A 16,448-nucleotide genomic window follows, 5' to 3' on the forward strand; every position below is an offset into this window, starting at 1 on the left:
AAGAAATCTCCAATACGAGTTATAAATACTTAAGGATAGGCTTTTTATAACTCTTACAATGCCTATCCCTAATTTATTTTATAGCTCATACTGGAGATTTTCTTCATTTTGTATCAGGGGATTCTTCATGTTTTGAGGGAATGCACAGGGTATTTGCATACCCTGTGCATCACCTCTATGCACGCCACTGAGTGTATCCGATGATAATGTGTCACGAAGAGTCTTTAATATATTTACTTGACAACGTAAATCAAAAATTCGAAAATCACTATTAAATGAATAATGAATTTATTGTGTTATATTTATGAAGCTAACACGCCTTCTTGAATTACCTTGATAGGCTTGTTATCTTGCTATATACAATATAAAATATAAATATACAAAATAGATATTATATAATCACCCTTTTTTAAACCTCAAGTCTGAATAAATAATATCACGATATCGCTTGTAACTGTTAAAATCAGTGCTCTTTTCTAGTGACACGACTTACTTAAAACTTAGTCAAGATTATCTTATATTTAAGGTAGATATTTCTTCCTTTTTTCCACTGACCTGTGATTATACCGCTTGATCTTATGAAGGCCGTATTTGGAGTCCGCGCCGCCCTTGGACACGGGCAGCGACTCCAGGTTTGCCATCAGCAGATTGATGGAAGACTTCAGCTCTTCGATGTACAGCGACTCCATTTCTTTCAGCACGAACTTGGGCATGAGCTTCCGGTTCTAGATATAATAATAATGATATACTTTATTGGGCACAAAGAAACAAGTACAATACAAAAACACATTAGTTATCAGTTAAATGATCTAAGCAATTGTTACAGCAATCTGTGGTTAGATAAATTTTATCGATAAATAGGAAGAAGAAAAACTTCTGCACTTATAAATAGGCACATAATTATATTCTTAAGTGAGTGAGAGCACTGCCACACTTGTTGTATAAATATCAAATGGTTAACAATCCCGCTTCTGATGCAAAAGAAAACAGTAGTAGGCCAGTATTGTATATTTCATTTGTTTTGAGCCTAGTGACATCATCAAGGGATTTACCTTCTCCATTTCGTTGACCTTCTGCATCCTCCCATCTAGTTCTCTTCGAATAGCAGCCGCTTGCTCATCAGCTGAGTCCAGCTATAAGGTAAGAAGTACAAAATTACAGTGGCGCTTCATACATGCTCAAAAGCACTACCTATTCTTGGGGGTAGGCAGTTTATATATAACTTGCATAAGAGGAGGATTCTTGCCGTTTTACGCAATATTCCCGCTGTCTGCATACCCTGGTAAGAAGCCCAGTGCCCGCCACTGTACATACATATACATATATACCATATATTTGCAAACAAAAAGATAGACGACTATTTTTTAAGTCGACTCATTCGCGGACGAAGTCGCGCGGGTCCGCTAGTTATTCATAAAAATATTCATCAGTCACCTTAGTACCCATGACACAAGCTACGCTTACTTTGGGGCTAGATGGTTATGTGTGTATTGTCTAAGTATAGAAAAAAAAAAGAAAACTAAAAAAGTCAGTGGTGCGTGCCGGGGCTCGAACTCGGTCTTCACGTAAGTAAAGCCGAAATCCTACCCACTCGGCTATCACCGCTTCGCTTCGCATTATTATTAAGAATATTTTCCGAACGAGAAAAATATTAAAACTGCAATAAAAGAGTATCCGATAGAAGTTAAAGGACTTGGAACAATAAATAATGTTCGAGGAAATTTTCACAGAGTTTTCACAGAGATTCTCGTAGTAATAAAAGTTTATGAACAACAAACTGGCAGGAAACCTTCTTGAGGAAAATTTAATATTATTTTATTAGAAGTTTTGCTTCCCGGCGAATTAAACTTTATATTCTTTTGTTCACGCTCTAAGCGTTCTCAGAGTATATATAGTTCCATTTCTATTGAATTTTTAAATTCAAATAAATTTCTCCTAGGTTTTTGCAATGATAATGGTTTCTTGCTTTATAGTTTAAATATTGCATTAGCTTTGATGTGTAAGTAATACAAACAATATTAGTAACACCTAACAAAGTAGTATCCAAATATTTGAAAATAATAATTTATGCTTATTTTAATTTTACTTAATTTTAACTTTTTTTTTTTTTTACTTTATGCACCATCCGCTTCTAGCACGTTTATATTAGCACGCCGCACCTTTGTATGACTTCGGATCACAAGGTCTTGGGTCCACAATTGTCACGTATTTGGTTATTGTGCCAAGGGATTATTTGCCTGGAGTTAGGAAATTATCGTAACACTGGCCTCGTAGTTTAGCCTTACAGCCACATTAAAAAGCAAGGTTTTAATTCAGTGGGCTAATGCGCACCATGAGATAAGTATGTCTACTATTTGTGTTGTGTTTTGTTATTTTTTAGTGTATTGTATTATATAGTGTGTGTATTGTGTTGTGTGTGCTTTAACGAAACTATTTAGTTAATTATTCTTAAAAAAAAATCAATTCATTTATTTAAAGTATGTATTATTGAAATGTCAAGTCTATCTGTAGTGGCTCTACCAACTAATGGGAAGATAGATGCTACTAGAAAAATTCAACACGAAACTCAGCAGTTGCTATTTTCCAACATCAGCATTTTTACAAATATTATTCTGTCTGTTGCTGTGCTTCCAAGCAACGTTTTTGTGGAGAAATTTATTAATTCTTGAACTAAATTCAAATGATAATCTAGGGCACGGTGGATGCAAACTGGTTTCAAAAATTATTCGTTAAAACGGGATGTAGAAGGAAACCAGGCCTCAAAAGGGTGGTAATAACAAAAATAACTCTTCAAATACTCCCATTGTAGATTCGATGAAAAACGAAAAGCGACCCAAGCTCTTGGTTCGTATTTCATTTCATGAAAGCTAATATTATACGATTTAAACGTTTATTTCTTTAAGTGAACAATAGAAATTGTAGCAGGGAAAATAATGAGTTTCTCAAGGCCATAACAACAAATGCTACGTAGAATTTAATATTTATTACTGTACCTGAACACTGTTGATTAAAATAAACATAAGTATTTACTGTGAATACCTTTCTGAAAATTGTTATTTATTTAATTATAATATCATAGAGTATAAAATAAACAATTGGGTTATACTTTATAAAGACTAGACTTTAGAGAGGACTATATTTAAATATGAACGAGACACACTTGTTAATCAAACTAATTTTATAAGAGAGAGAGAGAATAATTTTATGAACCATGATAATATCAGATCTAGATAAAGATTTGCTTTTGTTATCATGGTTTTGTAAAATTACTAGCTGTTGCTCGCGACTTCGTCTGCGTTTGATTTTGTTTTTTGATGTGGCATTAAATTTAATTGGAGTTCTAAAAAAATTCAAACTATTTAGTATCACTAAGCCTTAAATGAGGGGTTTGCTGCTGTCCGCTGAGGAGTTCTGTCCTATATCTCCAACCACAGTTTGGGCAAAATTAAACACATATTATTATAACCTCTACAGTACAAAAATAATTATTTAAATCGGTTATAATTTGTCGGAGTTATGGTGTAAAATCGTCAAACACTTTCATCCCCTCTCCCAAAGGAACCGAGCTTAATGTCGTGATAAAAAGTATCTTTTATTACTTCTAACACTTCCAAGGATATGTGTACAAAGTTTCATGAGGATCGGTCAAGTAGTTTTTGCGTGAAAGCGTAACAAACAAACTTACATTGACATTTGTAATATTAATAGGGATAGGGATTCTTTTAAGTTTGGTAAAATAACAGTAATTTTTATATAGTTCGTCAAATAATTTCGGAAATAACGATTTTATAAGTTAAAATAATGATAAGGTTCTTAAAGACAAGATAGTAGCCGGAGAGCAGCTTTCTCTTTTTTCATCTCTTCAAGTGAATGTTAAATTGTCAAATGTTGAGGTTAGAAAAGAGCAACTGCTGAGTTTGCTGCCTTCTTTTTGTTGGACTCTGACTTCCTAAACGGCGGTAGACCGTAGAGTCAGTACCAGACAAACTTGATGTTTAAAAATTGCTTAAGTATATAAATTTTGATATTCGTATATAAAATAATAGTATATAAATTTTGATATTCGTAATTTATTATATCCAAAGCAATGGAGTTTTGAGGGGTACCAAATAAAAAAGTTTTGGCAAGAGGAATTTCTCCGGGAATGCCGTGGTATCTCGATCAAATATGAGAAATAAATGCGAAAGCTGGTAAGGTTAATTGATTAGAGGTTTTATTAATTTAATGCCATGAGCACAAACATTGTTGTTTGTGGACACTGAAATAAGAATAACAAAACTTTGTAAAGAGGTTTCGATGTGTGAAAATGTGGATGATTGTTATTAAAAAATAATGTAAAATATCAGAATTAGAGAGACACACATTCAAACCTATTATATATGATCCTTTTAATACTTGCGTAAAGTAACTTACCAATAGTGCGTTGAATAAGAGTTGATGTTCGAACTTCTTAACGCCCAGTATTTGCTGGAACATATCGTAAAGTTGCTCCTTGCTCAGAATGCATTCAGCATTTAAGCTCTGCTGTTGTGCGCGAGATGGTCGCTTTGTTTCATCGTCTCCAGGTATACCTAATATAACAAAAGAATCAATTAATAAAATGTTATTTTTATATTTTTAATCTTGATCATTTTCCAATTCCAAATTTGTTTCTTTCACAAATTTATTCTTTATCAGGTTTTCAATTCAATTAATGGGTTTTCGTTCTCATGAAATGCAATGGAGCATCTTTATCTTCTTCAAATGGTCAAAGAGCCAATGAATCACTGTTTCTAAAATTTATAATTAGTCTCTTTATTTTATGGGGTATGTCCCCATCAGAAATAAGAAAGTTATAATTTATCAGGTTCAAATCACACTTCAATTAATGAGTTTTCGTTCTCAATGGCATTTTTATTGTATTTTATATCATAAATTATTGTTTTCTTTTCCCAATCACATTGATTCAATGTTTCTGAAATTAATGGTTTAGTCTCATTTTATTTTATGGGGATATAATAAATACCCATAGAGATGAAATAACTTATCTCCTTAGTAGGTTACAATATGTAACTGGCAATCAGTGCAATAGTTTCGTAAACAATAAACTTTTCAACCCTCTCGTAGAAATGGAGAAATATTTCGCAAACTTTTAACTAACTAAATCGTAACGTAACTCAGTTTACAATTTACCAATTATTTAGAAATAAATCTTTGGCGTTAAAAAGTTGGTTGTGAAATTTGTTTGGAAAGTTTCTGGAAATCAACTCGAGCAAGGTATCGTGTTACCAGTCGTTAGATATTTCCTAATTGGAAAGATATTGCAAAAATACAAATAGTCTACAAGCTTTCTTTTATAATAATCAAGCAAAACGTGACGTAAAATCGCTGATAAAATAAATATATATTTATTTACCTAAATGTGAAATGATTTTATCAACTGACTTGATATTTTTGATAATATAAGTGTAGTAGAATTGAATAAAGTGTTAGTGAAATATCAAATATGTACATATGTAATATATTATGTTAGTTATGAATGTGAGTAAAATAACATCACAGTAAGTAATGTCCAGCTTGATGACAAGCGACGCAATGCATAGCTTGTGTCGGCAAAAGGTGCAAACTTAAAATCCTACTGCAAATGCCTGTTCTTAGTGACTTGCGGCAGCGACCTCTACTTACAAACGATAGTATTTAAGGTGATTGTTTGAAACGGGCGGTGTGTGGCATTCATTTTTATGGGAATTATTTACGTTAGCAGATGGCAGATCATCATCATCATATCAACCCATTAACGGCCCACTAGAGAGCACGGGTCTCCTCCCACAATGAGAAAGGGTTAAGGCCGTAGTCCACCACGCTGTTCCAGTGCGTATTTCGATGTTTATTGAAATAGAATTGTGAAGCTAAAAAGAAAATAGGTACTTTATTTACACCGATTTCTTCGCAGTTTCTTGGCCGATTTGCGTGTAATTCTTGTGAATAAACTGGCTGCTAGTGGTGTGTCAGTATTTCAACTGAATTCTATTTACGACTGTCACTTAATTAGTCACTTCGTTTCTTATGTTACTCTTTAATAATACTCGTACCTATGACATATTAAATTAAATTTTTATGTTTTCAAAGTGTATTTTTTATTAATAATTACGGTATGTAACGCATCTAACATTATTTTCGATGCAGTATGGCAGATATTTTAAACCGACAAAAACACATTTTAATTCAAAGGAGAGCTAGAGCATCTATTTGATTTCAACTTACCGTAGAATAAACGCGTCTCACACAAAAAATCACAATCGTAAAGAACTGCCGCACTATTCCCGATCCTACAACAGTGAACGGGCGATGGTGGACCCAACCAGCGGGGTGCATAGAGCACTTATATGTAGTATAACTTAACTTAAACATTATAGTATAAATATTTTAGGTTTTTTTTTTGTCTTGAATATTAATTTTTAATTCGGTTTTATCATTTCTATGTGTATCATTGGAGAAAAACCTGCAAGTTTTCTATATTTTTGTTAAGGAAAATAAATACGTAATGAATCATACAAAACTGAATTTTTACCATACGATGCCCGTCTCAAAACGTTACCCTGTGTATTATATGTGTATGCACTCGAATCGTCATAATATACAAATTTGACATCGTATATAAAACCGTGGCTTTCGCTTCCGCTAGTTATTTAAGAACACGCACTTAGGGTGCATTTAAATATACCACCACGTGTCCAGTGATGGCAGCGCATCTACGTCACTACGGTGTGTCAAAGTGTGTCAAAGTCATACCATATGTATTCGAGATTATGACTTTGTCAGTGCACAGTGGCTAGTTTAAATGCACCTTAAATTCTACAACGTCGATAACATCAAAACACAAGCAATATCACAAGACAAAAGCTGAGTTGGTAGAAATAAGGAATATGAACCGTTCACAAGCGATACCTGTTATTCCTGGGAGGTGTGAAAGGGAGAGAAACACAGACGTGAGACAGATGCAAGCCACACATATATTTTGGTTAGTGTCACATCCAATGAAATTTATTCATTTATGGTATAGAGTCAGCAATAATTACCCCTATTATAATAAGTTGTAAGATCTCTATTGAATTAAAATTACGTTAAAAATGAGGTTAGATTAACATAATTTTAACTAGAAATGTAAAATTAAAATAACATCTTCAGAGCTCCAGTCGAGCTAAGCGAGGCTATCGCATTGTTTATTGTTTAATTTGAATGCACCTTCAGATGTGTCAGTTTCTTTGGTTGGAAATTTTTTGCTGGCTATATTCCCTCCGAAACAGCAAACAATTTGTCATTTTCTTTAAAATTTTAAATTAAAAAAAAATTACGGTTTTGTAACTGTACACAATAAGATTTTGACAACTCTATCGGTATATATATAGATTATAACATTTAGATTTTTAAATATAAGTTAATCGTTTGCACTGAAGAATGTTCATATTGTTTGCTTTTCAGTATAATTTTCATTTTGCTTTACAAATATTCTCCATAATTCATAACTTTTATTAATTATGTCCACACCCACATCTTAAAATTCTGATTTTCAAATTATTAACCGTCATTAGTAAATAACGTTTTAAATTAATTAATAAATAATTCATATTCGGAGTCATTCGGCGATAATCAAAAATTTGGATAAAATCAAAATACTAAATCATGTAGCCATTACTGAGAACTTTCTCTATATTGAATTTTATTTTTATAACCATTTTTACTGATATTTTAATAAGAATACTTGAAAAAACACCTCTAAGGATTTTAAGATGTGAGTGTATTTTATAAAGTAGTGTATAATACTGCACATAACTGGGCAATAAAACACTTATGTGACACTATTTTGACACATTCTTGCGTTTATAACACCTATTATGCAACAGTGTTATAAACTATTAAGTATTAATGATTATGTTTTATTTTAATAATTGAAATACCAATGGGTCTGTTAGCATTCATTCGTATTTTTAAGTTTAATAAATTTTGTTTATAATTTTTGTACATAATCATTACATTTTTAATAATTTGAAATGAGATTGCGTAGTCGAAGAAATTTCGTTATTTAAAAGTTACTTTAGTTGTTTGTTCAATACTTCTCGTAATACACCGTGTTTATTTCAAATAATATGGCCATAATCAGTCAAGTTCTACAACGAGGCTTCAAACGCCAAAACCTCAAAACCGTAACTACAATTCTCAGGCCAGCTAAGTTCCGATTAAAAAAAACCCGATTTTAAAACATTATTCATTGGTGCTATGCTCCTTTTGGTCTTAGCATGTCTTAGCATGATGCTATAAAGCCTATTCAAATTGAAATTCTTTATTTGGAAAAAATATGGTAGGTACTAAACACGTTATCATTTGGGTTTCACGCACATTTTGTCGTTCACATCGACGTTCAAATATTGAGGTAAATTAAAAAGCATAGTATGATGTCAGTATAGGTAATTAGGTTAACATATCTAGTCAAATATTTTTGTGCACTAAAAATTCGTTGAATTAATAAAATCAATTTTGTAAGAGCCATTTCTTCAAAGCTGGTTTGAATCTTCTTCCTCGATTCTTCCTCGATCGGGCTATCCAACACTGAAATAATTTTTAAACTGGACCTGTAGTTCCTGACATAATCGGGTTCAAGTAATCAAACAAACTACTGTTACGACTGACGTTGAACCTACAGCAATCCCATTTCTGTTATGAAATTTACAGGACAAATCATTACAAGTGTAGTTCAGGCAACACACAGGGTTCACACTAGATAATGGTTAATGAAACACACAGTGTATTTGAAAGATATAGCACAAAGAGTTCATAATAAGAGTTAAAACGCAACAAGAGCTGTATAATAGCCATAGTGTCCCACATGCTGTACAAGAGCATTGCGTGTCTTATGGTTATAGAATAACTTCTAGTTTCCTAACCAATTCGCATGTTGATACAATTTATAATAATAAATTTTAGGTAAATTTCACGATAAAATTTAAAATATGAAAGCCCACTTTGGGCTTAACAATTATATCTTACCATAAATTATTATTTTTAGTTTAAAAGATATATTATCATTGTTAAGATGCATTGTGTGTGTAACATATGTCATGAACCCCTAAATACCTATATAAAATCAGACTTAATGAATGAGTGTATATATGTATATGTTCGTGTTTGTTTTCTGGTTATATCACTATTGTAAAGCTTGTCGTATGCTCTATAGCCATTATACAGCTCATGTAAAGCTTTTACTCTTACAGCTAGCTCTTGGTGTAAGTTGGGATGTTATAATATTTTGTTCTGTAAAATGTTTTTTCTTATCACTTTCCTGTATTGATGTAAACGTACCTCATACAACTGAAAATATGAAAAATGTTAAATCCTTGTTTAAATTTCAGCTTATCGCAGACTTGCAGTAAACTTTGTTAACATTGGTTAGTAAATTTTGTGAACACTCGTTTAGTTCATTTGGTCAACATTAGTAAATCATGTTAACATTGTGTAAATTTTGTTAACATTCGTTTAGTAAACTTTGTTAACATAATTTTAGTAAACTTTGTTAATATTAGTTTACTAAACATGGCTTTTGGAAGGAGTGTAAGTGACGAATGAGCAAACTGAATACGTAGACAAACACAATAATAAATAAAAACTGCTGTACTCATGGCAGATTTGTGGTTGGTGTATATCCGACAATAATCTATTTAATATACAAGTAATTCAGCTATGTACACTCGTAAAAGTATAAATAAGTAAAAAAAAGGAATTTTAAAGTCCGTAAATATAGTTGGATTGATCGTTTACTATTTCGTATATTAATTTTTATTTATATGTCAAACGCCAAACAATCAAAATAGAAGTTGCATTGTCAAAAAATTTGTTTACATCAGACTAACTTGAAAGCTTGACAGATAATTTTTTATAAAATATTACACGCTTAGCGAAGTTACGCTCGTAACTCCATCGGTCGGTCGGGCATACACCAACAAACATCGGGCGTGGGTACAGAAGTATTTATCCACAATCATCAGTAACTCGAGTAGTAAATTCTAAAATAGTCACACACATTCATAGGCTTTTGCAGAGTCAAGCATTTTTTTGTCACTCGATGCTTTGCACACATTGCGGCATGCTGAACCCAAGTTACATTCCTCTAAAACGATTTATATAGGAGCTAAAAGATAGATAGATAAATTTACTTTTTTTGCACGTTACTTTAGTAATATTTTTTAACCTTTGCGATTAATATAGCAATAAGAGCGCTGTAAAAATATAGGAAAAGATAATAATTTTCGCATTTTTTACTACTCCGTATCGTAATTGCAATTCAAAATTCTGGGAGATGGCTCTACACAATTATCCTGATAACGAATACGTTTGAAAGATTGAAATTTAGTTTTACCTCTGAAGTTTTAAGTATCCTATCCGAAAAATCGCGATTTTACAAAAAACCCGCGTAACGTTTTGATGCTTGGATTATTAAAAAAAAAAAAGAAATACCGTTAGATGTAACTTTTGAGGAATCATTACGAATAACCTTTACGACTAAAAGAAAGGGTTTGCTCATAATAACTACGCTATGCAGACGGGTGATCGCAGTAGATGGTTGTAGTAGCACAGAGGAGGCTGCTGACAGTTCTCCGTTATTTGCCCTTAGTCGCCTCGTACGACACCCGCGGGAAAAGGAGGGGTGGTGGCATCGGTATTCTGATCTGCCGTCACCACATCCGATTTTTGAGTCAGTAAAATCAAAACATAGCATATCATTTTAGCTCCCATATATCGTATACATCAAATTTATGTTGATTCTCAACTCACCAGTTCCTTTCATGATACAATCCAGTTTCGCTAGCCAAGTGGTCAAAACTGTCTCCTTGCTAAGTCCATCGATTTCCGGTAAAGACCTGGAAAGTTTACTTGAAAATTTTGAGGTAAAATATTAGAAAATCTTTCTTCTATATATCTCATTCTTATAATACAGGACTTATTATCTAGTGTAAGGAAACAAAAAGAAAATAAAATTAAAAAACCCTGTTAATTTTTACTTTTAATAAAAGTTACATAGTAAAGCAACAGATAGTAAGTTAACGATTGTTACTAAAGTTTCTAATTTCATAATGAAAGAAAAAGATAGGCAACTAATTATAAAAAAAAGTTCACTTTTTATAGCAAATTTGAGGGTAAAGATCTCCGCCAGAGTATAATGTATATATATAGGTACATTAGACATATACATATATAAACGTATTGCCGTGTATGTGTTTCGCAAAACTGGAGAATGGCTCGACCTATTTGATTCGGTACATTCGCACCTATACTAGGGTAGTTTCCCCTTTTTTAGTCAACTAAAAGTTAACCGTTGACTACAATCTCATCTAGGGTTATGGCAGTTTTATTAATCCCATAACCCTAATCGGTTTCTACGCGACATCGCACCGTAACGCTGAATTGCTTGGCGGCAAACCTTTGTCGGTAGGGTGGAAACTAGCCATTACCAAAGCTTTTCCCAAGGCCAGATCAGAGAAAGTTCAGAAATTATATATTCCAGAATTGCCCTTCCTGGGAATCGAACCCTTGACCTCTTAAAACCAGCGCTCGCTACTGCGCCATGGAGGAAGTTAAGTCGAAAATTTAGTTATTTTATAAATGAATTTCTAGACATTCTGATGTCGTTACTTTCAATTGATGTCGTTCTTTAGGTGATACAAAGATCAATGGATATCCAGTACTATATTATATTTAAATAAAACCGCAAAGTGCAAGTCAGACTTACGCAAGACGGGTTCCGTACCATCATCTATAAATACAGCAAAAAAATCATATCTGCTGTATGGCCAAACGTAAAGATGTAAAATTTAAATATTTAATTCTGTTTTTTTATTATTGGTTTTAATAGTGACAAAAGAAATCAATCATCTGTGAAAATTTCAGCTGTGCAACTATCAAGGTTGATACAGCCTGATGACACGCACGCGGACGGACAGACAGACAGACAGACGGACCGCGGAGTCTTAGTAAAAAGGTTTTACCCTTTAGGTACGGAACTCTAAATCGCATTGTTTCAAAACTAAGTTTGTAAAGTTTAAGAAGTCATAGAAAACAGTCACATTAAAATATACAACGTGTAAATGAAATCCGAAATAATACTTCCGAGGCTTTAGAAGTACATTATTTACTATCTATGAAACTGTTCTGTGTAACCTAAACGCTAACAGTTTTTGAGTAAATAATTGCCATAGTTTTTACTGAAAGAAATCAGATAAAGCCCTAACATCACATGCAAAAGTAAAATCAAGTTACTTCTGCCACTTTATTAGGTACGCGTCATGTAGCGTAGGTACTATGCACGTGTCGGTCTTTTATTTTTAAAAGAAATAAATTTGCTTCTCTTGATTTAATATTTTTACAGAGTGATCTCTTATGAAATATACTTATGCACCCGTTAGTATTTCGTAATTCCATTACACGTTCTATATTATTATAATAACAGAGAATCATTCCAATTAAGATAACATAGAGAGTAAGAAAAAGTTGTAAATTAGCATTGAGTTATAAATATAGAAGCGTTAGACCATTCCCAACAAAACGTTGCAGTCAGCACTGGGGATAGTTATAGGCAAAGTTATCTCGGTTCGTTTTCTTTTTAGTTCAAATCTTAACAAACATATTTAATGAATTTGTACATCTTTTTGTTTTAAGCAATCACCAGCTTTCACATGCTCAAGATAATGTTTGTATGTGGACATTAATAATGGATCACTCGTTGTTAAACGCGATTTCGATATGTACGGATATGCTATTCTCTAGCCCCGAACTACTAATATGCAAGAAAATAGAAACATCCATCCAAACATTCGCATGTATAATATTAGTATAGAGGAAGAACCAGCATGCAACTAAGTAACAGCATGCAATTATGGAACACAGAGGAACAAAGAGGAAGAGAAAGAAAGAAGTAACTTCTCTGCACACAAACTAAAAATTATACGGAAAATAAATTAGCAAAAATAAATAAAATTGTAGGCAAAGGCTGCTTTATTGCTTGAAGCAATCTTTTAAAGTCAACCTTTTATATAGAGAACCTGAGGCAAGGGAATGGGATAGTGCAATAAATATAGCATGCTGCACACATAAAACTGCATTTGGATCGTGAAACACATGCGAGTTCCAGGACGCGAAAGGTATTAATTTTGGTAGTTTGTTTAGTAAAATTAATAAATAAAATAAAATAATAAAATAAATAAATAAACAAAAGTGTAGATAGTAGGTAGATAAAATTTCATCTTTCAAAGATGGATGGTAGTCTCTAAAGAAGACACTTTAAAAGGGAAGGGAATCACTTTTACGGATATCCACAGATTATTCCACGACCTTAAAAGGAAGAGTCACCGAAAAAATTCGTTTTGTCAAATGAGAGTACCAGACGGTTAGTGTTGGGATCGGAGGTATAGTAGCGATACGCCTTGTCTTCTCTAATAATATAACTCAATGTCAATATTTTATTATAGGTATGTAAATAGTAACTCGTGGAAGAATTTTTGTTAAGGAGTTAACACGCAGACTTTAGTGGCTCTGTTAATCAGTTCAATATATAACTAAAATCATTCATTGGTTAAAAAAATTATATAATTAATAGAATAGGTTGGTCTTAAGAATCATTCTGTATCAAATGCCAACGGCGCGGAGCGGCGTCGGTATCGATTCAATCAATTGTGGTCGTTTCATGCATCAAAAAGTACTTCGAAACTTAATTCGATTCTGCTTCCAAATTAAGAAATTAATGTGTTAATTATAAGGACTTTTGTAGTACACCCAAATTTTTTTGAGTCACTGTAGATTGTAATGATTAAAAGGGCTTGTTATGCTTGACGATAAGAAAATAACGGTATAAGAATATCATGCTATTTTTCAAAATAATAATAATATTAGAAGATTGAAAAACTGCTATCAAATGTAGTGACTTTTAACTTTAACTTATGTTGAAACGGACTAACTTCTAAAGCCTTTCATACGGATCGTATATACGCAACATACGCTCACACACACACACGCGCACATAAACGTACTAAGCATCCACGCGCACACACACACACACACACACACACACGCAGCGCGCACTCACACTCATAAACACACACACACACTTACAGACACACACACACAATTCTCATGAGCATAATATTAATCTCTCTTAGTCATTGTTTTATTTCTTTCGTCAACTAGTTTTGCTAAATGTTGTTTTGTTGTCTATCTGAAACTCGGTTTTTATTTTTAGGAGGGCGATGGTTACTGCAACACAGTAATACTTATGCAGGCTCATCGTTTTCATATGTTTATAACAACCACTGTAGTTTGTTCTAATAAATAAATTAATGATTATGTAAGAAGAGCTTATAAAAATATACCTACCGTTATTTCCTTATCGTGATAATAAGCTAGGATTTGCATTTTATTGTCAATACAACAGGTCCATTTGTGAAAAGCGTTAAATTAAAACCAAATACACCTAAAGCTTTTGTGTTAATGTCAATCCAACCTGACACGTTTTTCGATGTTGTTCCTGAAGACCTCGCGGAAGTCATGGTGTGAGCAGGCGCCTGCCTTCACCATCTGTTCAACTCTTTCACTCTTAAGGAATATGTCGTAGTAAGATTGTACTGCGTTTTGGAAGGCCTCGTCTGCTAGGATCTGCGTCTCCCCTTTTAGGAAAGCCTGGACATAAAAAGACATTAATTGTAGATTTTTTTTTTTAAATATTAATAGCGGGCAAACGAGCAAGTGGGTCACCTGATGATAAGTGATTACCGCCGCCCATAAACATCTGCAGCACCAGAGGAGCCACCGATGCGTTGCCGGCTTTTAAGAATAACTCTAGATTGTATTTTTGAGGAAACACATCAGATGGGAGATTGTTCCATAATTTGCAAGTGCGCGGTAGAAATGATCTGGTATTTCGAACAGTAGAAGAATACCAGGCATCCAGATGATGAGGGTGGAATTTATATCTACGGCGTGAGGCGCGGTCAGAGAACAGGGAAGGAGGTATCAACGCAAACAACTCTTCGGAACACTCTCCATTATAGAGTGGAAAGAACACACAAAGTGAGCTAACATTTCTTCGGTGCCCCAGGGACTTCAAGCTAGATGAAAAAAAATACGCTAAGTTTTCGTTTTTGTTACCTTTTACCGATCTTGTTATTTTTTATATTTGTAATAGCCGGACCAAACTGATGGCCCACCCACTCACTTGATGAAGGTTTAAAACGATCTTTTATAAACAGAGCAACACGTCCTACAAACTGCTGCCATGCCCATCCTCCTGAGGCGAAGGCGTTAAGCTCATGTGCCTGTAATTACACCGGCCATCACGCCCTTCTGACTTAAAGGAAGCAATGTACCTTGCCAGTAAAAATCAAAGCAATAGTTCCCCGGACGAGCTCTGTCACAAACGGCTGTACTGCTACACTGATACTACTTGTGTCGAGGACATTTCAAGTAGGCCTAATATAAGCACTTTTGAAACGTCAAGTCTGTCTGTGTGTAGTGACTCTACCACCTGATCGGAAGGCAGATTCTACCGAGAAGAAGCCGGCAAGAAACTCAGCAGTTGCTCTTTTCCAACATCAACAATTTACATTTCTTCTTCTTATACTTCCAAGCAACCTTGTCATTAAGAAATTCATCAATTGTATAATAACCTCGCTGTAATAAATGTGTTTTAACACATTCTTTAAACTTATGCATTGGTAGGTCCAAAATTACCTTAGGTATCATATTATAAAAGCGTATACTCAATCCCACAAATGACTTCTGCTCCTTTCGCAGACGATATGCAGATGTCACTTCTTGTAAGTCGACTTTTAAGAGTATATATCCGTTCCACACCGCAGTTAACTTTTGTGGAGCAACACGGCGCAACCAGGTAACATTAGGTAACTATCTGTAACTTTTGTGGCTACTTGTTACCTTTTTGTTGATTGTTACTCTTCGCGTCCATACAACCACGCTACCATAGCATACTAACACGCCAACATATATGAACATTAAATAACTTTTTGCTGTCGATGTTGCTGAGTAACATTTGGGAAGTATTTATGTTTTACACTTTATTGTAGACCGCAAAAAGTTTAAGGAGAAGTTTGTATTTGCCGGGACGCGTGCCATTGCCAGACGAGTAATCTCCTATGTAAGGACCATTCCACACTATTCCCCATGTTTGACACAGAGGTTTTACTAGTATCCCGGCAGCATTTCCCCCTGAAATCTCACTTGTAATAGTGTTTACTGTTGTTAATGTATTTATGATATGTTATAGTATATATTAGTTTATTATTATTTTTTATTTTTTAATATTTAATATATTATGTATTATTTTATTTGTGTAATCTAGTTTAAGTATTAGTATGTAGTTATTAGTATGTATTTTTTTTTTAATATGCACAACCTGCAGTATGCTATCC

At 33.5% G+C, this 16,448-nt stretch overlaps 1 protein-coding gene across 21 annotated transcripts in view; it reads right to left on the bottom strand.

The window, feature by feature from the left end:
- The window catches only part of LOC120634428 (calcium-dependent secretion activator), a 98,003-nt gene that overhangs the window by 44,060 nt on the left and 37,495 nt on the right, over positions 1-16,448 (bottom strand). For 8 of the 21 annotated variants that reach the window (XM_039904966.1, XM_039904976.1, XM_039904979.1 and 5 more), the window contains exons 7-12: positions 14,525-14,700; positions 10,807-10,904; positions 6,928-6,936; positions 4,414-4,571; positions 1,053-1,133; positions 556-725 (exon numbers count right to left, since the gene is read on the bottom strand). In XM_039904966.1, coding sequence (XP_039760900.1) covers positions 556-725; positions 1,053-1,133; positions 4,414-4,571; positions 6,928-6,936; positions 10,807-10,904; positions 14,525-14,700 — 692 coding nt within the window. The remainder of the gene's footprint in view (positions 1-555; positions 726-1,052; positions 1,134-4,413; positions 4,572-6,927; positions 6,937-10,806; positions 10,905-14,524; positions 14,701-16,448) is intronic. The other 13 variants (XM_039904970.1, XM_039904980.1, XM_039904982.1 and 10 more) reach the window with 4 other exon arrangements.

The sequence above is a fragment of the Pararge aegeria genome, chromosome 24 (assembly GCF_905163445.1).
Source record: "Pararge aegeria chromosome 24, ilParAegt1.1, whole genome shotgun sequence".
Lineage (NCBI taxonomy): Eukaryota > Metazoa > Arthropoda > Insecta > Lepidoptera > Nymphalidae > Pararge > Pararge aegeria.